Here is a 26,846-nt window from a genome sequence, read left to right on the forward strand (position 1 = left end):
ATCACAAAAGCTACCTTTTGATAGGTTTTTGTGTATCCCAACTGCTGCTCCTTTGTAAATACAGATAGCTTTGGCTTGAAGCAGCATTTACCACTATTCGTAAACTTATTTTTAAGTAAAGCACAGCTCAATAGAATATCACATAAACTTTTATTTACCTGCAAATGTTGTGCATGTAAAAATGTCAATAGTAATATGAAATTGTGCTTACTATCTGTTTCAGCTCATAACATTTCATATTCTCAAATAGACAATCCTTTATATACAGTGAAATGCATAATGTGTTGCTGAAACTGCCAAGACTGTCATAGTCAAGGTGATGATTGATGGTAACCTTAATACAGCTGTCTCTCTTTGATGAAATTACTTTTATTAAATGACCCACTTAATAGGGACCCACTTTGGGGATTGTTTCCACAGAAGTATTTTTTCTGATTGCAGGTCCTTCTACTGAACCATCTGTAGTGGAATCAAAGGATCGGAAGGCAAATGCTCATTTTATACTGAAATTGTTATGTGATAGTGTCGTTTTACAACCTTATCTTCGAGAGCTACTATCAGCCAAGTAAGGGTTTTCAAATGAAAAGTGCCACCATTGTTTAAAACAAATGTCCCCTGAAGATGATACATGAGCTGAAACTTACTCCTGAACATCTTGGTGAAAATGTCTTCAATATGTAGGCAAATTTTAAATATGAAGCAGTATATTAAACTAGAATTACTGCAAAATGTCTGCAAGAGTGTGTGTGCACACAGATACGTGGATTACAAAGTACTTTACTTCTCAAGTAATCCCTTTTGAGGATATTTAATCTAAGCACTTACACTGTGATAATGCTGTATTGGAGACGAGTATATCATAAGAAATCAACACCAGGTCTAGAGATTCTTTGTGAAAAAAGATTATATGGAATCCAACTTAATATCTTTGGAGAAGACAAGGGTTTGAAATTTAACTAAATTTGCACAATTGACGAGATTGATAAAATTGATATACTGTTCATACTAGGGAGGAATTAAGAAACAAAGGGACACTACTTAAGTGTCAGGAAACTCTGGAACTTTGACAGACATATTGCCCTTTGTGCAATAAAGGTTTATTATAAGATGCCAAAGAGGTCTGAAGCAAAGATTATAAGGAGTCAAACATTTGAATTCTTTTCTGAAGAGACTATTTATATTATTACAGTAAAAAAAGACACTCTTAATTAGTTGAGTTTCTCCCTTTAATCAACATGACAACGTTTTAAATATATGGTAAATTATTAAATTACCAACTCCTTGCTTTTCCTTAATGTATGCGCTATACTAACTTCATTTTTTAATCTTTCCAGTTTTGTTCTCTGTTACACAAAAAAAATTCTTTTTGGTTATTACTTTATATGTACCAATATTCAGCAGCCCCACTTATCCAGACTAATTCCTGTTTATATAGGGTTAAGTTGGCCTATTTCATAGCTTTCTTTTGCAACTACAAGTTCAGCATTTTTTGACTTATTTGGTAATAACTTTACAAATTCGTTTACTAGAGATGCAAGAGGTATGACACCGTTTATGTCTGCTGTTAGTGGCAGAGCGTACCCTGCTGCAATTACCATTCTGGAAACTGCACAGAAAATTGCCAAAGGTAAATGAGTTTCAAAAATGTTTTATGCATACAGAGTTGTTTCCTTTTTTTAATTTTGGCGTACATGCAAAAACAGTAATTGATTGTATAACTAACAAACATTCTTCTATGTAAAGTTGCATATGTTTGAGTAAATGCTGGTGTTCAAAATTTACCCCCACCCAAAATATGGTGCCTGTCATGGATAATTTGCTATTTGAGAACATGTACTAATATGTGTATTAATAGTAGCAATGGAGTTTTGTTAATATTACTACTTTGCTCTATATAAGGTCTTTCATTCAAGGATCTGTTGCTTTACAAACACTAATGAATTAAGATAGTATTCTCAAAATGCTAAATGATTTAAACGTCACAGTACTCCTGTAATATAAATGGATCACTTGATACACTACTTAAGTTTATTCTTTCTAGTTTGGAATACAGTATATGATGCAACTCTACACATATTTAGGTCCCATTCCTGAAAAGACTTAGGCACCTGCTTAACTTCCTATTGTAGTTATCTGCAGGTGTTCTTTGCAGGGAAGACCTATAGTGTGTTGGGGAAGAAGTCTTCTAAATATTATTGAGAGCATTTTATCATTCGTATTTTTAACTCTTTTTTAAAATTGATTTTACTATGAAAAACTTTGCTTTACACCACTTTTATGCTTGAATTTTTCTAGCAGAGGCAACTTCTAGTGAAAAAGAGGAAGATGTGTTCATGGGAATGGTTTGCCCATCTGGCACAAACCCAGATGATTCTCCTTTATATGTCCTGTGTTGTAATGATACATGCAGCTTTACGTGGACTGGGGCAGAGCACATTAATCAGGTAAGTTAAACACTTTTTAATAAGTTAAATGGGAATGTGTTTCAACTATGCATTGTCTGTACTTTAGAGTTAGTGTTACTGAACACCACTGGCCCTATTCTTGTATAGATGAACTTAATCTGTTAATTCATTTTAGCAGTATGGAGTTGTGCTATAGTCGTCTTTATCTATTTCCACTTCTCAAAATGGAAAACATAAATAGGTAGCCGGTTTTGGTCAAAACCTTGTTGCTAGTAGAGTTCTAGGGCTGTTTCCCTGAACAGCTTGGACATAGATTTGTAGGTGAGCAGAGTATTCTATAGTCTGACGGATTAACTAGCAGAAGTGTTGCACAGTAGTTCTATTGTGTGTTAAAGGAATATTTTTAAAAGCAAGATTTTAGAGGCATTGCAGGCTTTGATTAACCAACATAAATCAACCTACTCAGCAACTTTTAAAGTCCATTTTTACCGTGGGGCCACTACAGCCACCATTTAAGCCTTAAAGCAGCTCTAAAAATGGAACTTGTCTTCCTTTCAGCTTGCTTTTATTCTCCCAGAACTGTTCTGTTGCTCAGTCTTGCCTTAGTTTGACACTGAATTTTAATAGGGGGGAGGGATAGCTCAGTGGTTTGAGCATTGGCCTGCTAAACCCAGGGTTGTGAGTTCAATCCTTGAGGGGGCCACTTAAGAAACTGGGGCAAAATCAGTACTTGGTACTGCTAGTGAAGGCAGGGGGCAGGACTTGACCTTTCAGGGTCCCTTCCAGTTCTGAGATAGGTATATCTCTATATATTATTATTTTATTTATTATTAATGAAAGAATTATTTTACTGAAATAATACCAAAGGAATACAGTAAAAGCTCTTTTATTCAGCGCTTCACCAACTGGAAAGCTCTATAAACTGGCATTTCTGATCTTCACTGAAATTCCGGTTTATAGTCAGTCAGGGGATTTATAGTCTGGTAGGGGGGTGGGGTGCGGGCTCTGGGAGGGAGTTTGGGTGCGGGAGGAGACTCAGGGCAGTAGATTGGGGTGCAGGAGGGGGTGCTGGGTGCCAGATCTGGGGGGTGCTCACCTCAGGCAGCTCCCTGTAAGCAGTGACCTGTCTCGGCTGCTCCTAGGTGGAGGCATGGCAGGCAGCTCTGTGTGCTGCCCCTGCCTTGAGCACTAGCTTTGCAGCTCCCATTGGCTGTGAACCATGGCCAATGGGAGCTGCGGGGACAGCGCCTGTGAGCGGAGGCAGCGCGTGGAGCTGCCTGCCTGCCTGCCTTTGCCTAGGAGCAGCCGGGACAGGTCACCACTTGCGGGGAGCCGCCTGAGCTGAGCACCTTCCCCCCCGCCCTGCATGGATCTGGCACCCAGCACCCCCTCCCATGCCCCAGCCCATTTCCCTGAGCCCCCTCCCACACCCAAACTCCCTCCCTCTTAGTTAACTGTCATTTTTCACTTACTGGCACCCCCCATTCCTGCAACATGCCACATAAAGCATCTTTTACTGTATTTAAGTATACTGTAATATACTTAATCCTGTATCATTATAGAAGATGGAGGCGGAGCAGATGAACTTTTGAGGTCTCTTTCAGCCTTACATTTTTTATATTGTATTGAATTAATAAATATTCACATTATATATTTTAGATATCCATTGTGAGGGGGAGATTATGCATATAACTTCATGTTTATAAAATTGTGGTTTTTTTCATTTTAGGATATTTTTGAATGCCGAACATGTGGCTTACTGGAATCTCTTTGTTGTTGCACAGAATGTGCACGAGTTTGTCACAAAGGTCATGATTGCAAGTAAGTACACACTGAGTTCACTATCTTACAGTCAAACTGATGTCTTAATTGGTTCCATTCACTAACTGCTTTCACTTCTGATTAGTTGATGCTTCCTATTCATTAGCTTATGCTACAAAATACTTGCAAATTAATAAACTATTAAAAATTAACTTAATATGAACCAGTCTATATCCATAAATATTTTTAGTCTTTCTGCTATTTGACTGGAGGCAGTGGTATACAGAGTAAATGGTTAGCATATTCAACCACAACCTCAAAAGTTTGCTTCTATAGTAATAAAATGTGAACCAAAGCTATCAAGTATCAAAACAAATTTAATGTATGTTCCCTCTAAAAACTAGCCCTGAGCAAGGAATAAATGAGCTAGAAACCAAATATACATCCAAAATATATGATTGCTACAAATTTGAAGCTACAGTCTAGGTAACTTCATTAAACAGCTTAAGCTCAGCTGCGTTAATATCAAACATCTGTAAACTAACAAGTTATCATCTTATACCCACAAAGATGTGCTTGTAATTTTTAAGTATCTTTGATTTTTCTTCAGTAGGAAAAAAAGATTTCCGTTTAACTTTTTGATGCTTTGGAGACCCCTTTTACTTTTTTAAAAAAAGCTATCTGAAATGTGAAGTGTTATATAGTGAAACTGTCACGCTAAATCAATAGTAGAACAGAACACCAATAAACTGAAATTGAGTTATTTAGGAATTGTAATTTTTTTTCTCCTAAATGAGTGTTTTGTTTGTTTACTGTTATTTCAAAAAGTTTGTAGTAGAAAACGAAATTTATTTAAAAAAACAAAAAACCCCAAAAGCCCCTTTCAGTAAATATTTTAAAAATGAATTTCTGAACAGTGATGTTAAAGATTTTTATTTATTTCAGGCTCAAGCGAACATCCCCAACAGCCTACTGTGATTGCTGGGAAAAATGCAAGTGTAAAACATTAATTGCAGGACAGAAGTCTGCTCGTCTTGATCTACTTTACAGACTGCTTACCACTACAAATCTGGTCACAATGCCAAATAGCAGGTAAGTTTGTATTTGTAGTGACTTGGGGCGGGGGAGTGGAAGGAATAATATATATGACAGGTTTGTTTTTAAATATTTTTCTTACTAATGTATTCTGCATTACAGGGGGGAACACCTTCTATTATTCTTAGTACAGACAGTTGCCAGGCAAACTGTAGAACACTGCCAGTACAGACCACCTAGAATTAGGGAAGATCGTAATCGGAAAACTGCAAATCCTGAAGGTGAGCCTTTTTTTCAATGAAAAGAAGACTATGTAGGTCTCTGCATTTCACTTCCTTTCTCACATGCCACTCTGGCCTTTTTTTCTCTCTTTAGATTCTGATATGCCTGATCACGATTTAGAACCTCCACGATTTGCTCAGCTTGCTTTGGAACGTGTTTTACAAGATTGGAATGCGCTGAAATCTATGATCATGTTTGGCTCCCAGGAGAATAAAGACCCGTGTGTATTTGCAAATATTGTTTCAATTAATTTTTTTAAACGGTTGTTTTTGAGAACTGTCAACTTATATAAATTTTTTTCATTTTGCTTTGTTTTTTCCAAGTCTTAGTGCAAGCAGTAGAATAGGTCATCTTTTGCCTGAAGAACAAGTTTACCTTAATCAGCAAAGTGGTACAATTCGGTTGGACTGCTTTACACATTGCCTTATTGTCAAGTGCACAGCAGACATTTTGGTAAGCACTCTTAGCCATGTTTTAAATTAATTTTGTACATCATGCAATATCCATTAGATACAAGTTTAAGAGTTGGTTTTTAATTCAGTTTCAAATATAAGGCATGGGATTTTCCACCCAATTCTGCTCTTACGTGATCTACTAAATATGCCTTTTTTTACATTAAGGAACTAGCACATTTTTAGATACCAGTTTTCTGTGAATCTTTAATTTAGACACTTGAAACATAATGCATTAAGCATTTCTAGTGTGATTCCTTACCACATAAATAATACATTATAATGTTATTTCCATAGCTTTTAGATACTTTGCTGGGTACTCTTGTAAAGGAGCTACAAAATAAATACACTCCAGGGCGCAGAGAAGAAGCTATTGCCGTTACAATGAGATTTCTGCGTTCTGTGGCAAGAGTTTTTGTTATTCTTAGTGTGGAAATGGCTTCATCCAAAAAGAAAAAGTAAGGGTTGTTTTACTTATTACATAAATGGATGTGTATGAACTGGTGTTGGTCATTAATAAAGAAAACACTAAAATGGTTTTGTGGGGGTAGGTGATGCATAAGGCTTCTGAAACTAACTTTTTACTTTTGGAGATCTGGATTCAAATGATATTTAAGTTCCATATAAAAAGGAATGGTTTGACTCTTATTTTAGTCTCTCTTTTCCCATAGCATACTTAAAGAGATAAGGTGGGTGAGGTGATATCTTTTTTTGGACCGACTTCTCTTTTCAAGGTTTCAAGTTACACAGACCTGAACAAGAGCTCTGTGTAGCTCTTTCACCCACAGAAGTTGGTCCAGTAAAAGATATGACCTCACCCACCTTGTTTCTCTAATATCCTGGGACCAACACAGCTACAACAACATACATAACATAGTCACACAGTTCAGCACAATTGGCAGTTTCTTGTAGTGTCTCCAGACTTATGTCAGGTGTCACAGATAAAAAATGAAGTGTGTTGGTGGAACTGTGAAGTTTACATCACACATGGCCCTACCCACAGTGCTGCATTGGACCTCAGCTTTTATAAATTGCGAGCTGAACTTACTTTAGTTAAGATATAAAAGGAACCTTACATTTTAATGTTGAATGGGTTCTGTTTTTTATACAAAATGTACTGCCTTGACCAACTTTGTTCTGTCAACAATACACTTGTATGTGCTGCCTCATTTTCGAGGCATTAATAAGAAGTAGTTGAACTAGAACTAGTTGAGAATTTTTCAATAAATGCCGATAAAAGCTAAAGCAAACTTTTTGTTGGTGGAGGGAGGGAGGCTTGCAGGCTCACCCACCCCAGAACATTCAGTGATTGGTGCTCATCTGGGATGTGGGAGACTTAAGTTCAAGCACCTGCTCCAGTGGAAATGTCTACAAAGTAGAACTATTCCAACAGAAAAGACTGAGACCCCATACTTCAGAATAGCTATTGGCTGCTGGTTAGGATGCTGACTTGGGATGAAGGAGACTGGCAAAGCAGGGATTTGAACCTGGACATCCTTCATCCCATGTTAATGCCTTAATCCCCATGTTGTTGGCTGTTCTGGGAGAGGTGTGAGAGTCTTTGTTGTTTTTTGTTTGTTTGTTTTGTCCTGTTGCAGAACAGGAAAAGTTTGAAAATCTCTGAAAAGGATGGGAAGGCAGTTCTCCCAGTAGCTCTAATTCTAACCCTCTTTTGACCAACATCATCATAAATTTATTGCAATTTCTGTAGCTTTGCTTGCTTCACTTGTCGTGTAACTGAGTGTTTTGCTTTTTGTTTTGAGAATGCATTACACATATATTGTCTCATATTCTGTCATTGGTTAATAATTTTTACCCATATATCTCTTATAAACACTTTTCAAAAGATGACCTATTTGATTCTTCTTTCCACAATTTTTTTTCTAGCAACTTCATTCCACAACCAATTGGAAAATGTAAACGTGTATTCCAAGCATTGTTACCCTATGCTGTGGAAGAGTTGTGTAATGTAGCGGAATCCCTAATTATTCCAGTCAGGATGGGTATTGCGCGTCCTACTGCACCATTTACTCTTGCTAGCACTAGTATAGATGCCATGCAAGGCAGTGAAGAATTATTCTCTGTGGAGCCTCTACCACCAAGACCATCATCTGATCAGTCTAGCAGGTAAAGTTAACTACTTATTCTATTCATCTCGTCATGTGCTTGCTAAAATATGGTTTTGGAATGTTCTTTAAAGAATCATTTTATATATTTAGTAGCAGAATGTAAACGCTCCATATTACAAGTAAAATGTTGCCAAAATACTTGCCTATGAGTATATAAATCACAAAAAATTGTGTGGCAGCATCCACCGGAACATAATAAAAGAATAACAGGTCTGTGTACTTTGCATCTGGACCTGTCAGTGTGTGAATACAGGATGCTTTTTACAATATGTGGGAGGCAGGAAAAACCATAATCAGTTGTTCTGAGGGTAATCTGGTGTTGTTTGGCTGAGTCTAGAGCAGTGGTTCTTAACCTTTACTGCAGCCTGTACCCCTTTGGTTCTCAAAATATCTTCTCACCCCTTATAAAAAATCGTTGAAGTAGGTCAGTTCTTTAAACCAAGATATATCGTAACTATAGAATAAAAGAGCGAGAATTATCTTTTGTATAATGTTAATAAATAAATGTGCTTAATTTGTGTTTTCAATGATTTACCTTCTAAAAAAATCTGGCATGTCTCGCACCCCCCTGAAAGGGCATCTCGTGCCCCCATGGGGTACGTGCACCCCAGGTTAAGAACCACTGGTCTAGAGAAATGCAACTGCTGCTGGAGACCCCCAATGAGCATGAGAGCAAATCTCTGACCATATTGGAAACACAGAGAGATGAAGACAGTCTGATTCCAGCCCAAGTGCAGTAAGGGGTAATGATATTGAAACTCATTCACAGAGCGAGACACTGGATCAAGTAACTTTAGCCAGAAGATAAATAGAAAAAATGCTAGTGTTCAGCAGTACTGGAGAAGTGCTAATGGCTGGGTAAAAGCAGCAATTTGCCAGTGCCCATGGTACTTTCCTTTCTTCACTGACTAGTGCTGTCATCCCCTCTCGCATACATGAACACACTGATTAATTGCTGCTGTTTGGGGTGTTTATGGAAAGATGAACATGTGCTGAGTAAGTGACAATCTAACTCCATTTTAGTCTAATTTGAAAGTGTTTTTCTCATTTGGAAGAAAGGAAAGGAAAAAGCTGGTCCTCCTAATTTGATAGTAAATCTAAGGAAGTCCTTTTGTTCTTCCATCCTCACACTTCCACTAGATTTTTAGATTAGCTCTGTTGTTGTGAGAAGGGAAGTGAATGACTACTACTTAGTTAAAAATATTTATACTGTAATTTTTTCTGTTGCAGTAGTTTACTTACGTTTCTATTTTATTGTAGTTCCAGTCAGTCTCAGTCCTCCTACATTATAAGGAATCCTCAGCAGAGACGGATCAGCCAGTCACAGCCAGTTCGTGGCAGAGATGAAGAGCAAGATGATATTGTATCAGCAGATGTGGAAGAGGTTATTTTCTTAATTTTTCTCAATTTGATACATCATGTGCATTTTGCTGTTTAAATATCAGTGAATAATAATTAGTGGCACTCATCTCTGAGCTAGGAAGTCATGAATTCAGTACTTGAGCATATACATGGTATTGAGACTGCAGTGGCCTCCAGGAATGCTGCAAGTAAGGTCTGCTATACACATGAAAAAAGTGTGGTGAAGCTCTGCATTACAAGACAGTAGTTCCTGACGTGATTACAACATGGTTCAGTCTTGCTATGGAAATAGGATTGGACTGAATGGTGGTGTAGACATGTTCTTAAGTTTGAATTTTGCAAAACTAGACCATGATTCAGAACACTGTTAAAGTAACATGCAGTCCTTTACATGCTGCATGTTTCAAGTATGTTGGGTGATATTTTGTTGTAAAAATACGTTAACATATGGTAGATTTCAGAGCATAGGTCCACCAAGAGATGTTTTTTCCTTTGGATAAGATCCTTTGTAGTTTTTTTAGGTGGATGATAAAAAATAAATATAAATATATATAGAAACTCAAAGAATTAGTTAATCCTGGTGTTCGTGGCCAACATTTCCCTTTCAATATTAGGTTCTGATGTCCAAGGCAACTTTATGTTTGGGTGCCTTGTCTGTTTCATAACACTTCATTTGTGAACTGTCAAATGAGCTGCCACACAAACTAGGGCAAATAAATACCTTCCTCCTCCTCACCTCTATCTGAATTGTATGCTCAGTTTATACTAGTATTGCTGCAGGAAACAGAATTGTCACTTTTTGCTCTTTCCAGAATTTTGTTCTTGGAATCATAGTGCAGACACCTTGTACTTGAACAGAACTAAGATAAATATACATGTTACAGCATAAAAATAAAAAGCATTTTCCAGGTTGAAGTGGTTGAGGGAGTAGCTGGAGAGGAAGACCACCATGATGAACAAGAAGAACATGGAGAAGAAAATGCTGAAGCAGAAGGACAACATGACGAGCATGATGAAGACGGTATACACTTTTCATTCATATACTGTTACTTTATTAACAATTTTATCCATAATCCAAAAGGAGCATCTCTCCTTCTTCCTCCCTCCCCCATCCCTTTAAAAGACAAGATTCTGGACAAACCGTTACAGTTAACAAGTCCCCTCCCAAAGAAAAACAGATGCATGTTATTTTTATGTATATCTAAAAGCATAATGTAGGTATGAATAGCAGCTGCTAATGCTCCAGCAATAATACAGCATAAAGAAAGTAATAAATTAAAATTTAAATACATCAGAGCCAGGAAGCCTGTGAAAGAATAGATGAGTTTGCTGAACTACCAAGGAATAAAGGGAGCAATTAAGGAGGCTAAGGTATTGCAAAGAAGCTAATGGCTTCTTAGCATTGGTCTTCACCACAGAATTTTGAGGCAATACAGACTTCATAGCTTCGCTTTTCAGCTAATAAATCAGACACTGACAGATTGAGGTTTCAAAGTGATGGAACAAATTGACAGTTAAAGACTAACAAATCGCTCTAGGCCCTGATGATGATGGTGATCCAAGAGTTCTGAAGGAACTTCAGAATGAAATGATTGAATTGCTAATAAAGGTACTCAGTTTCACATTAAAATCAGTTGCTATACTAGAGGATAGCAAGTGCTGTACCCCTTTTTTTACAAGGATGCTGTGGAAGCTCATGGAAATTACAGAACAGTGAGACTTACTTCAATATTCGATAAACTGTTTGAAACACCCATTATAGAGCGTTATAGAACACTTAGATGAACAAGATGTGAAAGGGACTTTTGCAAAGAAAAGTCATGCCTCTCCAATATACAACAATTCTTTTTAGCATGTCAGCAAAATAGTAGGGGAAAAAAAAGAACTGATTTATATAATTTATTTGAAATTTCAAAAAGCATTTGAACAAAGTCCTTCAGAAGAGTTACGGGCTAGAAACTGGCATAGATTAAAAAATGAGTAGAAATAATATTAAATAGAAAAGATTAGGTGGGGTGCCCCAAGGATTCATAAAAGGACCGGTTTTTATTCAGTACAATTATTAATGATGTAATAAGTGGAGTGAACAGGGAGATGGCAAAAATTTCAGATGACCCAATTATTTAGGTTCTTCAAGACTAGAGAAGACAGGACTACTGGGGAGACATAACAAAGTGAGACAAATGAATAGCATGATGTCAAACAAAATACAGTATTGCCAAATGCTTAGTAATACAGGTTGGAAAGAATAATTTGAACTGCTAACATACATTTATATCAGGGAAAAAAAAGAGGGATATTAACCTTTTATATTTGAGGTCTTAAGACAACCACAAACTGTGTTAGGTTAGAAAAGATTTCTTCCTATGGCAAACTTTTCCATAATTGTCTATTATGAGGACTGTTGCTCTTTTGTCTGAATTGTCTGGTACCAGCCATTGTCAGAGACAGTATGCCAGCCTAGATGGACCAAAGGTCTGATGAAATATGGCATTTTCTATGTTCCTAAAGGTAGGATTGCCCTGGCTTTTCCTTTTGAACCATTTTATTTGCAGGTAATCCTGATTATCCAGATTTGGGTTTGTCCAAAACTGAAATGTGACTAGAAACTATCAAATTCTGATTACCTGAAGGCTTCAGTGGCTCCCAAGATATTCAGTTTTTATATGTACATTTTATTTCTTGAAACAGAACATGATCCTGTAATTAAAGGCTATGTAATACATATGCACAGGGAGCAGAATTAAGGCTGTAAGTGCCACTTTAAATGTAGAATCTTGTGGCTTGAGTTCTTAATGAGTTCTTAATTCTCAAAACAGAAGAAATAAAAGTGTAGAAGTGAGATGGCTTTAAGATGCTTAGTACTCTGTTATGAGCGTGAGGTGTAATACATATACAGGTCTACACAAATTCCTTTGATATTAAATTATTTTTCTGTAAGCATTAGATGTTAATATTGTATTTTTTCATTTTTACAGGCAGTGACATGGAGCTGGATCTACTAGCAGCAGCTGAAACAGAAAGTGACAGTGAGAGTAACCACAGCAATCAGGACAATGCTAGCGGGCGTAGAAGTGTTGTTACTGCAGCTACTGCGGGATCAGAAGCAGGTACACCATTTCATCCACTCTTGCATCGTTCTTTATTTAAACTTGGAAGCCAGGATTTAGGCATATGTGATAAAGGAAAGTATCTAGCTGATTAATTACAGGTTGGGAGAGACTTTACTTGTCAGCTTCTAGTACAAAATCTTTGAAGGGTCACATGCTGCCTAGTGCCAAGGGCAGTAAACGGCAGAGAACAAATGCAGGAGAAATGTGGGGAAATAGTTAGTTCTTCCCGCAATTTGTAGGGGAAACCCTTAGCACTTAAATGAGACTTTTCCTCCTGTAATCCTCTCTAAAGCTTCTCCTCCTCTGTTTTTCTCACTTAATGTTTGGATTTGTCTATATTAAGATGGCAGTGTGCAGCCCTCTTAAGAGAAATGGGCTCTTGTAGTATTGCTTTCTGCCTATGTTCTGTTGCCGCGTAGCTGTTAGCATCAGTGTGAAAATACCTGGGAGTGTTGTAAAAGTCAGCTTAAAATGTTTTAATATTTCTTTTCCCCTCTGTAACTTGAACACTACTTTTAAGTATTTTTGAGAGCAACTGTTCTGCCTTCTTGTTTGGGAGCAGGATCCTTCTAAATCAGAGTTGAAGTCTTCTGAAGGTCAAACTTGTACATTGACTTTCTGCTCTATTACTGTTACTGAAAACGGACTGTGGTTTTAATTAAAATGTTCCTTAATCATTTAACTTTCTTTCAAAACATAAGTAAAACTAATTTGATTCCCTTTCCATAAAACTGTCGCGGAAAGTTAGCACTAGTATTTTAAGGACAATTTGTTAGAATGCATTTCTGGATGTTCTGTAAGCATGGTACTTGAATGTTACAATTATAGTTGTTTTTCAGGAAGAAGTTTTCAAACACTTATTATATATGTACAATAGTCTGACTGCATCACTGCTTATAAATGAATTACAATAAACATTATTTTCCTACATAGGTGCTAGCAGTGTTCCAGCATTTTTTTCTGAGGATGATTCTCAGTCAAATGACTCCAGTGATTCAGACAGCAGCAGTAGCCAGAGTGATGACATAGAGCAGGAGACCTTCATGCTTGATGAGCCTCTAGAGCGAACCACAAATAGCTCTCATGCCAATGGTGCTGCCCAAGCTCCCCGTTCAATGCAGTGGGCTGTACGTAACACCCAGAATCAGAGAACAACTAGCACGGCTCCATCAAGCACATCTGCCCCAGCAGGCAAGTCTCAGCAAAGGGAATACATGTACATCATTTATAAATGGTTTTGTTCTTTGTTTTTGCTGTTTAATAAGATTTGTCTATGCTTCCTGCTAAATCGGCAGTGCTGCGATCTATGCAGCGGTGTCAATTTAGCAGGTTTGGTGAAGACAAGCTAAGCTGATGGCAGAGTGCTCTCCCATCGATGTCTGTACTCGACCTCCCCGAGAGGCGGAATGTAAGTTGGGGGGAGAGCGTCTCCAGTCAACATAACGCAGTGTAGACACTGCTGTAAGTTGACCCTAAGTTATGTGGACTTCAGTTACGTAACTTACATAACTGCAGTAGTGTAACATAGGTCAACTTACAGCATTAGTGTAGACCAGCCCATAGGATTAAATGTTAAGTACATTTTTTTACCACATATTATCTTTTTGCTTTAGCTTAAGAGAAACATGTGCAGTCTTACAGTGCTTTCCCTGTTTAAGCTTTAGTTAAGAAATTAGTAGAATACAGTATTTACTTCTGCTCCAAGAAGGTATTAGTATTAAGTTTTATTAGTTAGAGCTGCAGGGCCAGTACAGGTACATTATTCATGTTTAATCACTAAAAGTTTAGTTTATTTTAATAACTTTTTCTGTTGTCCAACACAAGAATTAGTAAAGGGTATATAAAATCATTAATGGTGTCATACTTTCTCTTCTCTTTAGCAAGTTCAGCAGGTTTGATTTATATTGATCCATCGAACTTACGTCGAAGCGGCACCATCAGCACAAGTGCTGCAGCAGCAGCTGCAGCTTTAGAAGCTAGCAATGCAAGCAGCTATTTAACATCTGCGAGCAGCTTAGCGAGGGCATACAGTATTGTGATCCGACAGATATCTGATTTGATGGGTTTGATTCCCAAATACAATCATCTGGTATACTCCCAGATCCCCGCTGCAGTGAAACTGACTTATCAGGATGCAGTAAACTTGCAGGTATGGTGCAACTAGAACATTCTAGACATCGATTCTGGTTTCAGTGCTAACTTTTTTTTTTAAATAAAATACCTGTATTTGCATTCCAGTTAATTGCTGTAGAACTTTAAATGTGTTTAACACGTTGGATTATCCATATTTCACACAGAGTAATCTAATCTCTCTGTAAACCCATTTAGGGTAAATTTTTTTACATCTTAGAGTTGAAATTGTGTCCACAAACTTTGCGTTATTGCTACTTGGCATTTTTATAGCTCCTTCCGTCCATGTTTGAATGCTTTGAAATAATGTATTATGGCTTGCAAAACTCACCTCTGGGCATAATTTGTGTACACCAGTGCAGTAGTTCCCCTTCCCCCAAACAAAAACAAAACACCTTGCAGTAAAATCATTCTCAACAAACTCACAGTCAACCTATGCAGGCACAAACCCATGATAAACATATGTAGAAACAGTTGTTTTTTTTCCCACTACCCTCTTCAAGGAGAACACTCCAGGTCACCAACTCAAGAGTCAATAGCAGCATTGTGTTCCCAGTTCCTTTAGTCTCTGCGCCAGGGCCCCTCTCTCCAGGCAAGTCTCCTGACTCTTGCCTCTGCCCCCAAGTCAGGTGTCCTGTAAGAGAGTTCCCCACAATGTTCCATTCCCCAGGCTTCCCTGCTTGTGAGTCCTGCCCCTGTTCAGGGAACATCTCTTCAGGACCAACTCCTTATTCTCCCTCAGCCATCCACTTAGGTCTCTGAGAGATCCATTCAGTGTTCTACTCCTCAGGTCTCCCTGATGATGCAGGTTTAATTTAGTCCCTGGAGCGTTGCACATCAGTTTTTGGTGGTACTCCTAGAAGAAGTGATCTATAAGGAAGAATTTGAAAGGGTAGAAGGATGACAGCTGTCACGTGGGGAGAAAGGGAGTTCAACGTCTGAGAGGCACCATGGAAGAAGACTTAAAGAATGGTTGGAAAATAGACTTGAGGCTTCCAGGAGGAAGGCTTGAGGAACATAGGCAAAGGGAATAGGGAGCAGTAATTTGGAGATGAAGATGAGGAACTTGATACAAAAGGTGAGAGGAAGTCACAGAGAGGAGTGACACTATATGAGGAGCTGGAGAGTAAGATGATTTTTAGCTATGCTATCTTCTATAAGCCACAGTGCAGTGTGGTGGGATATGGGGACTACAGAGATGAGAGCTTCAGAAATTGAGGCAAAAGATGCTCATGGTGTGGAAAGGTGTTACTGTAGTGGGACACGAGAGGAGAAAGCTGACTGTCTTAGTTGTGGAGGAGAAACAATGCTTAGGTACTTTGATGATTGGTGCCATTATAAATGGATCAGAAGAAAAGCGAGGACCTTATAATAGCGTGGTTGGGTGCGGGGGAGGCCAGAGAGAAGTTGAATATTGCACTAATATGGTGAAACTCAGTAGGATGATGAAGTTGTTTACAGTGAACTGAGATGTTTTGGGAAGGTTACAGTTTTGACTATTGAGTTTGAAATGGAGGTGGGCCATTCAAGTGATGTAGAAATGACGTAGTCAGGCAGTGAGTATATAGACCAGACTTGAGGAGTTTTTGAGTTGGGCTGTTGTTTGGATACACAAATGAGGTCAAGGGGAGGGTCCTATTAGCATAACAGGTACAAGAACATGTTTGAAGTCTGCAGGGAGGGAACTTGAAGAAGAGGAGGGCAGTGAATAAGGGAATGCGACATTAGGTGGAGTGGAATCAAAGGAACAGATTGAGGGATTAGAAAATGACAGCACAGAGCTGTAGGGTAGAGTCAAAGACTCAAGTGCACAGTGGTAAAGCGGAGTTGAATATAAAGATTGTGGAGTCAACAGAAGAGAGGGAGATTGGAAGGGGAAGATGGTTCTTACAAAGCAACAGAAATATCTGAGTTTGGATGGAACTCTGAAAAATATGCATCTGTGAGGTGGGTTGTGTGCGATCAATATCAAATGACATAAGATGGGGATCTCCAAGATTTGAGGTCAGTGTTTGGTGAAGATTATCTTGAGAGATTCTAAGGAGGTGTTGCACAGTGGGAGCTCCAGGCTTCTTTATAGTAGTGATGTTTATGGGAAGCAGCTAACAGCAGAATGGATCTTTCTGGCGGCTTTCATAACCTTCTCCAGGAGTGGGAGTTTTCATGGAGAGAGATGGAAGATGATAAAGAGATTTAAGTGTTTACAGTAAATCCGAGTGAATTAAAGATGTCGTGTCAATATCTCATACTTTAATTGCCTTCCTTTCTGTTTTTCCTTGTGATGCCGCTAACTCATTATGTCTCATCTTTGTTCAGAACTATGTAGAGGAAAAGCTTATTCCCACTTGGAATTGGATGGTTAGCATCATGGACTCCACTGAAGCTCAACTGCGTTATGGTTCTGCACTAGCATCTGCTGGTGACCCTGGACATCCAAACCATCCCCTGCATGCTTCCCAGAACTCAACAAGAAGGGAGAGGATGACAGCACGTGAGGAGGCTAGTTTAAGAACACTTGAGGGTAGAAGGTGTGAAATTTCATTTGTTCATTTTGTACTTGAACCTCTTTACTCACTGGGACATTTTGGGAACCTGGACTTCAAGCATAGATGTGTAACTATTTTTGTAATGTAACAGGAGGCTTCCTTAATTATTGCTACTGTCTTCAATATGAATATATATTTTGGTAAATGATAACTTTCCTTGCTGATAACTGGACTGATTTTTGTCATAACCCTAAAATTCATAACCTTTCTTAAATGCAGGAGTCATAAATTTAATCATTTGGCTATTTATACATATTAAACTTAAGGTTTTGTGTTTTAATTATTGTACTTCATTTCCCAATACTGGCAGTATTGCAGTATCTTTGAATTACGGGTATTAGAGGATATACATTCATATACTTTACATAACTTACGTGAGAATTTCTAAGGCACCTTACCACTGTGCTATCTAAGCACCATTTATATATCAATTTTTTCCCTAACAGGCGTGCTACTTTGCTCAGTGCCCGTCAAGGAATGATGTCAGCACGTGGAGACTTTCTAAATTATGCCCTCTCTCTGATGCGTTCTCACAATGATGAGCACTCAGATGTTCTTCCTGTTCTGGATGTCTGCTCACTGAAGCACGTAGCATATGTTTTTCAGGCCCTTATTTATTGGATTAAAGCAATGAACCAACAGACAACATTGGACACTCCTCAGCTGGAACGGAAAAGGTAATTAAGCCAACTCTAGCAAACAAATCCTTACTAAAGCGGCAGAAATCTAGTGTGCTGTGAGCTTGAAAATTCAAAAGATTTGTTCTTTTGTGGTAGCAATGCTTGGCAATCATTGTGCTCACCTCTGCACTGTGTCCTAAGCTGAGCATGCTGTCTGTGGTAAAATGCATTTATGGTCACTGAAGCAAATATACAAAACCTTGAAGCATCCTTAAATCACCCTTGTAAAGTCTACTCCACATCTTTCTCATGATGGTGGTGATGAAAAAATATTTTACTTTAAAAAATAATGCCCTGGTCAAGTAGAACTTTGCCAAGCTGCTGTAATGTTCCGCTAGCTTTAATTGTGTTAAGAGATACTGAATAATCTACCTGACATTTAAGAATGGTTTGTGGCATTAGATAGATCCATGTGACACTGACACAATTTGCACAGCAGTTAATTCCGGGCACCTAAAGCTCTTCAGACATAAGGCACATCAGAGAAGCACCACATAGTTAGTACAAGGTATTGATACAAAAATGTTTTCAGGAACTGGAGCCAAAAACCAACCAATATAAGCATATGGCTAACTGTTAGTAGTAGGAAATGTCATTATATTAGAGATCTCTGCCTTCCAGGTGCCTGTGTGGCTTTCTTTAATGGCTGTTCAGTCTCACTGCTTGACAGAAGAGTAGTAATTAATTAGAAATGTTGGCATTTAATAATAGTTAAATACTTTCCAAAGGTGTGTGTTCTCTATTGACCTCTTACTACTTGGGTCATGTGGCCTCCAGTGCGGAATAAAGAGTTGGCTTTCAAACCTAATAGGTATTTTTTTAGAAATCTCCCATTTGAAGGAGCAATTCATCATCCTAGAGGAAGTATAAATGACAGCCTTCACCCATCAATTCCCTTTCCCCTTTGAGTTTTGTGTCGCTGGCACTTCCTTATGGTTGCCAGATATATGGAGACACAACATAAACCTCTGTCCTTGTAGTGTACCATTCTGCTCTTAGTTTTCATTATTGCACTTTATCATTTTTTGCTTTTTCTATTTACTTGCAAAGTTCATTAATTGTTGGGATGTTCTTGTGACATGAATATTTTAGAGTTGTTTTGGCTGTTCTTGTTTTTATTGAATTTGAATTTGTTCAAGACATACTCCAATTGCAACCTCAAAATAGCCATTATTGTTCTATTTTATATTTGTTGCTAAATTGTCATGCTAGATCAGCACAACACTTATTTTCAGTATCTTACCCAAGTTGATTTCTGACTTGGGAACTATGGTTCAAGCCTTTGACAGACATTGCTGAATGCCTAAGTGTGACTTGTTTCAGAGTAGCAGCCGTGCTAGTCTGTATCCACAAAAAGAACAGGAGTACTTGTGGCATCTTAGAGACTAATAAATTTATTTGAGCATAAGCTTTCATGGGCTACAGCCCACTTCCTTGTATGCATAGAATGGAACATATAGTAAGTGTGTGTGTGTGTACGTGCGCGCACACACACACACACACCCCTTCTCCTCCTCCCCCCCCCCCCCCGAAGAAGTGGGCTGTAGCCCACGAAAACTTACGCTCAAATAAATTTGTTAGTCTCTAAGGTGCCACAAGTACTCCTGTTCTTTTTAAGTTTGACTTGTTGCCATAAATCCGGGTCTCTAACTCCGTGTCATATGACCTCTTGCCTATGAATTGGAACATTCCCTTGAAATATGGAGCTTAGTTCTGCATTGATGCGATGCATTTTAGTTTTGAAGTATTCACGCCATTCTTCATGGGTGTCTGTTTACCAGTACGCTGTAAAAACCTAGAACATGAGATTTTTCCATCATGTGAGAGTAAATACTACATTAGTATAGCAGAACTGTATGATTGCTCGTCAAATTTGCTAATGATATATAGACCCTTTCACTTCTAGGTTACTGATTCAAATCCAGCCCTAGTCAGTTATTAACATCAGATAGCAGTTCAGTAGCCTGTGTGAAATGAGTTTTTATTGATCCCTATCTAGTTTACAAAAGACAGTTCATACCATGTACACCGCCATCAAAATGGGCACTAATTGAAACTTTTGGCAGTCTCTGCTTAGAGGCAGAGGACAGAATGAGTGCGGAGACTGAACTATCTTATCAAGCCTAGAGATAGTTGCTCTTAATTAAGGTTGAGGTTCATCAGCAAGACATCTTGGGAAACATACTACAGTAGAACCTCAGAGTTACGAACACTAGAGTTACAAACTGATCAGTCAATTTCACACTTCATTTAGAACCAGAAGTACACAAGCAGGCAGCAGCAGAGACTACTAAAAAAAAAATAACATAAAGGGAAAGCAGCATTTTTCTTCTGCATAGTAAAGTTTCAAAGGTGCAGTAAGTCAATATTCAGTTGTAATTTTTTGAGAGAACAACCATAATGTTTTATTCAAAGTTATGAACGTTTCAGAATTATGAACAACTTCCATTTCTGAGGTTCTGCTGTACTGCTGTGCTTCTGCATCACCCTGTCTTGTGGGTAGATTACTTCAGTGTTCACTTCTTCTACGTCTCTCATCCAGTACATTTAATGAGCTCTGAATTCTCCCTCAAATTTAAAAAAGAGGGCAGAAGCTATAACATTTCACACTTCCCCCATTTTAGCTCCACTTCTTCGGCATACTGCAGACTGAAAGTTACTTGAAAAGTTATTGGTAGGATTACTATTGATTAATACGAATAGGTTAACTATTTGACACTGGTTTGACATACTTTATAAGTTACATGCCAAAAGAGTACATTTTGAGTACATTTTTCACTGTGTCCTGTAGATGCAATTTTTTAGTACTAAAATGTCCCAGAGAGAGGATTTATAGAGCTTAGCTTTCTCCGATAGGTATCTGATCTGTCAGAATTTTGACAGTGATATCCACTGTACAACCCTTCTGTAACCTAACTCAAGTGATAATTCCTTTTCTCTTTATACGACGCAATTGAACCCCTTCTCTTTCTCTCCCCCCCAAATTGAATTTTTGAAACTACTGCTCAGTTTAGGTATTAATCAGAAGGAGTGTATCAGTGGAGGGTGGGGCGGGGGGGTGTCGAAGAGTAGTCAAGAAATGCCTTCAAACTTTGTGACACAACTCCCAGTGTAACACAGTGGAGGCCAGTTAGGCTGACGTTAGGAGGGCACCATCTTCAGAGAACTACACGTATGGTAGGGTAACCACCCTTTAATTATTCTGTCACTTTTATTGCATGATATTAGTGTTATATTTTCAAAATGATTTATTGAAGAGGACTGACTGATTATTCTCTTACAGGACTCGTGAGCTCTTGGAACTGGGTCTTGACAACGAAGATTCAGAACATGAAAATGATGATGACACAAATCAAAGTTAGTATGAGAGAGAATTTCTGCCATATAGCAAGATGGGACATTCTCTATGCTTTTCCCCCTTTGGCTTAATAGTAGAGTCCTGCAAATCTGTGGCTATCCACTTTATGGATATCTGCGTATGTGGATATCCGCAGACCATTTTTGCAGATTGGATGCAGATACAAATTTTGTATCTGCGCAGGGCTCTACTTAATAAAGCTTTAACTACACTTTTTTTTCTGGGTGGGAATTTTGCTACTCCAATATACTATGTAAATGGTGAGATGGAACAAACAAATATTTGGAGTAAAGCTCTTTGTTTTTAGTAATAATCCACTTACAGGTATCACTTTACAAAATTTCATGTCCGTCTTCTAGGTGTGTGTGTCTTCCTATTTGATGCCCCCCTCACAGTAGAGAGAGATGATTGCAGCTGAATTATTTCTATATTTCTGTAATGTTTTTACAGTGGCAACAAAAGTTTGAACTTGATCAGGACTCCAAGTTGGTACAAATTGTTGCTAGCACAACTGGGAAAGTATCATTGTGCAAGAGCACAGAATCCATAAACTGAGTGATTGTTTTGGATTATTTTCCCAAGTGAATGAGTGTGGGGAGAGCAGGTGCAGGCTTGTTGTTCTGCACCCAATTTAAAATACCAGTGCTCAGATACTGTGTGGTGCCATTTAAATGCCTGTTAGATATTGCGTGGTTCAACTGACATGACTCCAGACTGGGGAGGTAGGAGATCTGGGATGTATTTCCAGCCCTGCAACTGACTTGTGACCCTAAGGGAAGTTGCTTCACTTTTCCCTGCCTGTTGTATTCAATTTGTAAAAAGATCAGGAAGTCTGATCTGCTAGGCTTCTTCATGGTGATCCCAATCTGTGTGTGTGACTTTCAAGAGATGGAATTTAAGAGGCCTGGATGGACATACTCAGGTGAAAGTCCAAGATGGTTCTTTTGGCTTTTGTTTTTTAGAAAAATTACAATTTGGGGGTATAATCTTCTTCTGTAAATTGAACTCTGTTGACATCAGTAGAACTTCTTCATCAAAATCGGAATATGGCCCTCAGCAAGTTTAGGGTTCTGTTTCCACTGCAGGAGTTGACACATGCACCAAAGAACATTTTGGGGAATGCAGAAGAATGCACTGTTTTTGATACTTATCAGCTCCTCCGGGGAAATATGCAGTCTTTATTTTGAGTTTTGGCAGGAGTATAAAGGAGGAATTGTCTGTCAGAACTTATTTTAAAGTAATATGTCTGTATGTGTCTCACTGATTCATGCCAGCTCATTTGCATACTTCAATCCCATTGGTTGAAACAAGCTAGCAAATGAAACTGTAGCTCAGGATTGAAGTGCTTTGACAGAATTGAGGGTACCCAGGGGTTCAGGACCGGAAGAGCAGGGGCTGCTTCAGATCAGGAGCTACATTAGCTCAGTAGAACTGAGGCTGAGGATTTGCATTGTAGCTCCTCCACACTATTCCTGGCTCAGGTAAGATCATTTATCTTTGCCCAGTCAAAACTGTTCTAATTCATCTAATCAGTGCCCATTTGGTGCTGCCACAGTCAAAGGGAGAGGTGACCAAAGCAGCCCAGCAAGTTTAGGTTAAGGGTAACTGAAGGGAATGAAAGGAGTGACTGGTTGAGTTACCTCTGATGTAACACTGCTACTGCTCAGACTCTTCTGCCTGCAGCACCAAATGGCACTGTCAAGGGGAACAATGAAGAGGAGCAGCTCAGAGGACTTAATAAAATTTAGGTTTACTGACAGTATCCTGTAAAATTACTACAGGTTTAAGGATGGAGACTGTGTTCTTGTCCCTCCCACCAACTGCCAGTTCAGCTTACATAAGCTACGAAATGTGTGATCCTCTAGTATATTTAATTTTAACTTTGGCATTTCTTGGCTTTTAAATCCCTCACTTCTCATCCTTAAGGTAAATTTTGTATAACCTTTCCTAAGATTTTTTTAAGAGTAAAAACTTTTCTGATATTTAGGTGCTACACTTAATGACAAGGATGATGACTCCCTCCCAGCAGAAACTGGCCAAAACCATCCATTCTTCCGACGGTCAGACTCCATGACGTTCCTTGGTTGTATTCCACCCAATCCATTTGAAGTTCCTCTAGCGGAAGCCATCCCCCTGGCAGACCAGCCACATCTTCTACAGGTGACACCAGAGACTGTATGCTTGAGGACACTTATTTGTAGCTTGTTTTTCATTTCTAACTAAAGTATGTTATTTACTTAGCATGCTTCTATTAATTTTCAGCCAAATGCTAGAAAAGAAGATCTATTTGGCCGTCCAAGTCAGGGTTTATATTCATCCTCTGCCAACAGTGGGAAGTGCTTAATGGAAGTGACAGTGGATAGAAACTGCCTTGAGGTACAGTAGTAGGAATTTTGTTTTATTCAAAGTATGTGGCTTATGAAAGCTAATAATACAGTGTAATCCCTTTAAAACAAATAAGACAGTTGTGAATGCTTCACCACAGGGAAAGCATGAAGATAACTTTTAAAATAGTGGTGGGTCTAAAATAGCCTGGTAAAATTTTAAAACTTAAATATATATTTTGAACATACTTTTGTATCTGAAAAAACAATTTATTTTAAACAGTTATCTTTAATAATTAAATGCATGCTCTGAGTATTTTTTCAAGGCTACAGTAATTTTGGGGGATTTAATTGAAATGCTAATAAATCAAGACTATTTGAGAGGAAAAGGGAATAAAAAATTCCCACCTCTAAAATGTCCTATTAAGATCACCCAGAGTCTGAACTGCTGCCATCTTGAAGTGCCTTTGTGCTTGAAATTCTCTAATGTGTGGTCTGTGAACAAGCTAAGTCTATCATACATTAAGTGCAGTTCTGTATAAATAAAAAAAAATCAACAGGAAAATTATATACAAAAGGTCTTCTAAAGTTTTACACACTGAAATTGTGGTAGAAGCATATTCATCTGCTCATGAAGGACGGTGTTCATTTTTTTAATTTATTCAGGATGTCTAATTTGAAAAACTTCATGGTCTGTTTTTAAAATGTAATTAAATGACATCTCCTTGTTTAGGTTCTTCCAACCAAAATGTCTTATGCAGCCAATTTAAAAAATGTTATGAGCATGCAAAATCGGCAAAAGAAGGAAGGAGAGGAACAAAATGTGCCAACAGAAGAATCTGAGACTTCAAAACCAGGGCCTTCAGCTCATGATCTTGCAGCACAGCTGAAAAGCAGCTTGCTGGCAGAGATAGGATTGACAGAGAGTGAAGGGCCACCTCTTACATCATTCAGGTACTCAAGGAGTAAAATTGAATTGTTCTATAAAATAGTGCTAAATTAGCATATAATCTTATGGCATTTCAAACCTTTAGTAAGAAACTTTTGGAAGTACTTAAGAGACTGAAAAATATTCAGGACACTTCTGAAACTGTTTCAAAGTTGGTTGGATGCAAAGTAGTGCAGACAATTGAGCACAGGTGGAAAGGAAGATGGGTGAACTGGAGTGGTGGAAGCCTTTTACTTACATAGTTTGTATCCAGAGGAGGATTAATTGACTTTCTGGTAGCCCAGTTCCACGCAGGAATTGGCACTGTTATTATCTGTATTGAGAGTCTCAGCTGGGTACCAAAGGTCATTTGATGGGCTTAGAGATTCAACTGCCTTCATTATTATTAGTCCCCTCCAGAAGAGAAGCTTGAGGTACGTAGGAAGGGTGGACAAGCTGGTGCTCTCACTGTTTGTTTTGCTACCTCTTCTAGATGGGACTTTGGTCTCTAAAGTAATGATCCAGCGTCTTTTATAAGCACTAAAAGCATCCTTGGGGGGGAAAAATCCACAAAAACCATGTTGTTAGAAAATTGTTAATGTTGAAATGCGTAGCAGTGGAGTCTGCTTAACACCTAAAAATGTTATACTTTCCGTAGAATAATTCCTCTGCTTATGTGTTGTTTTTGTTTGGTTGGTTTTTTAAAAATGTTTTATTTAAATTTATTTAAATTAAGTTAAGTTAAATTAAATAAATAAGTTTGAAAATGAACAGCTAAGGGATTCAGCAGCTTTGCTCATACAAACACCCGCCGACTTACGCAGTCATTCCGTTCCGGAAAGCCTTGTGTAACTCAAATTTTGCGTAAGTCAGAAACATATACCTGTATGTTACGCAAAAACTTCCGCAACTCAAAAATCCTATTTCTGGCTTATGGAACTTTTTCTGTAAGTGCGAATATACGTAAATTGGGTCTTGTGTAATCCAGGGAGCGTCTGTACTCCTTTTCTTCCTATCAGACCATGCAAGTTACAACTCCCCACTGAACCTAAATTGGGCCCCTTTGCTGTGTTCTGAAATAGTGTGTGTGTGTGTGTGTGTACACATATATAAGAAATAATATGAAACTAAATATTTCATAACTACATAGATCGGAGTGCCATACATTTTATGTTTGAGTAATATTTTTACCAATGCACAAGTAAACATTCTCTTGGAATTATGAAATATAATCAAGATACGTTATTTAAATATATGTAGATATGGCTAATTAGTATGTTTACTGTTTGTAATGAATAATAGTAATAACATACCATATTTTAAAGTACCTTGGAAACTGATTCCTTCATAAAGAAAAGGAATCTTCCAATCCCCTAGTAATTTTAACTTTATGTATGTATATATGCAAAGGGGGCTTTGCTGAGACTGGGTAGGGAGGAGTTACTTGCATGGTCAGATAGGAAATCATGAGGAAAAATATGGCATGAGGAAAGTGGTTCACCTCAGAACTTTCCTATTTTTGAGGGGTTTTGAAGTAGAAGAATTACTTGGAAGACAGAATACATGTTCTAAGTGATAAGACTCCACTGATGCACGCCTTAGCCTCGTTTAGGAAATACACCTCTACCCCAATATAACATGACCCAATATAACATGAATTCAGATATAACGCGGTAAAGCAGCGCTCCAGGGGGACGGGGCTGTGCACTCCGGCGCATCAAAGCAAGTTTGATATAACATGATTTCACCCATAACGCAGTAAGATATTTTTGGCTCCTGAGGACAGCGTTATATCAGGGTAGAGGTGTAGTTATGTTTTGGTTAATGAATTGTTTGTGTAGTTGTTTTGGGTGCCATACGGTTAAGTTGGGTTGGCAAGTAAGACAGATTCCCTGAACATGCAGCCTGTAACATCCCTATTTTCCTGCACCCACTTCCATGCCATCTTCTGTGTTGTTCTTCTCTATGGTTCTGCTATCCCTTTCATTTTCCCATGATGCACCACCTTTTCTCTCCTCTACATATGACACCTTCTGTCGAGCCCTCCCTCCCCCCCAAAACCTCCATTCCTAAATCTGAAATTGTGTTTCCTTGTCACCCCTCCATATGCCCCCTCTCCGCTCCCACACTCTTGCTTCTGGCTCAGTTCAGCAGCTGGAGTCAGAAAGTCATTTTTTATATATCTATAAGTGCTTTTTAAAAATGATGCTCTTTTTGCACTTAAATTCAATTTCTAACACTCCTCATTCATCTCTCATACATGCCCTCAAACAAACAAAAAAAAATCCTAAAAGGCAATTCTCAGTTAGATGAGCAAAATAAGTCTGGAGTTTCTAGGCCA

At 38.3% G+C, this 26,846-nt stretch overlaps 1 protein-coding gene across 1 annotated transcript in view; it reads left to right on the plus strand.

The window, feature by feature from the left end:
* Positions 1-26,846, plus strand: part of UBR5 (ubiquitin protein ligase E3 component n-recognin 5) — a 143,101-nt gene that overhangs the window by 90,705 nt on the left and 25,550 nt on the right. Inside the window, exons 25-45 of the mRNA XM_054017496.1 lie at positions 442-565; positions 1,530-1,627; positions 2,296-2,444; positions 4,135-4,226; positions 5,112-5,258; positions 5,364-5,482; positions 5,577-5,703; positions 5,807-5,936; positions 6,233-6,393; positions 7,823-8,062; positions 9,325-9,448; positions 10,336-10,447; positions 12,405-12,536; positions 13,473-13,730; positions 14,420-14,688; positions 16,986-17,197; positions 17,662-17,892; positions 21,179-21,252; positions 23,241-23,413; positions 23,516-23,629; positions 24,311-24,531. Of these exons, the coding sequence (XP_053873471.1) occupies positions 442-565; positions 1,530-1,627; positions 2,296-2,444; positions 4,135-4,226; positions 5,112-5,258; positions 5,364-5,482; positions 5,577-5,703; positions 5,807-5,936; positions 6,233-6,393; positions 7,823-8,062; positions 9,325-9,448; positions 10,336-10,447; positions 12,405-12,536; positions 13,473-13,730; positions 14,420-14,688; positions 16,986-17,197; positions 17,662-17,892; positions 21,179-21,252; positions 23,241-23,413; positions 23,516-23,629; positions 24,311-24,531 (3,307 nt within the window). The remainder of the gene's footprint in view (positions 1-441; positions 566-1,529; positions 1,628-2,295; positions 2,445-4,134; positions 4,227-5,111; positions 5,259-5,363; positions 5,483-5,576; positions 5,704-5,806; positions 5,937-6,232; positions 6,394-7,822; positions 8,063-9,324; positions 9,449-10,335; positions 10,448-12,404; positions 12,537-13,472; positions 13,731-14,419; positions 14,689-16,985; positions 17,198-17,661; positions 17,893-21,178; positions 21,253-23,240; positions 23,414-23,515; positions 23,630-24,310; positions 24,532-26,846) is intronic.

Source organism: Malaclemys terrapin, chromosome 2 (assembly GCF_027887155.1).
Source record: "Malaclemys terrapin pileata isolate rMalTer1 chromosome 2, rMalTer1.hap1, whole genome shotgun sequence".
In the NCBI taxonomy this organism is placed as follows: Eukaryota; Metazoa; Chordata; order Testudines; family Emydidae; genus Malaclemys; species Malaclemys terrapin.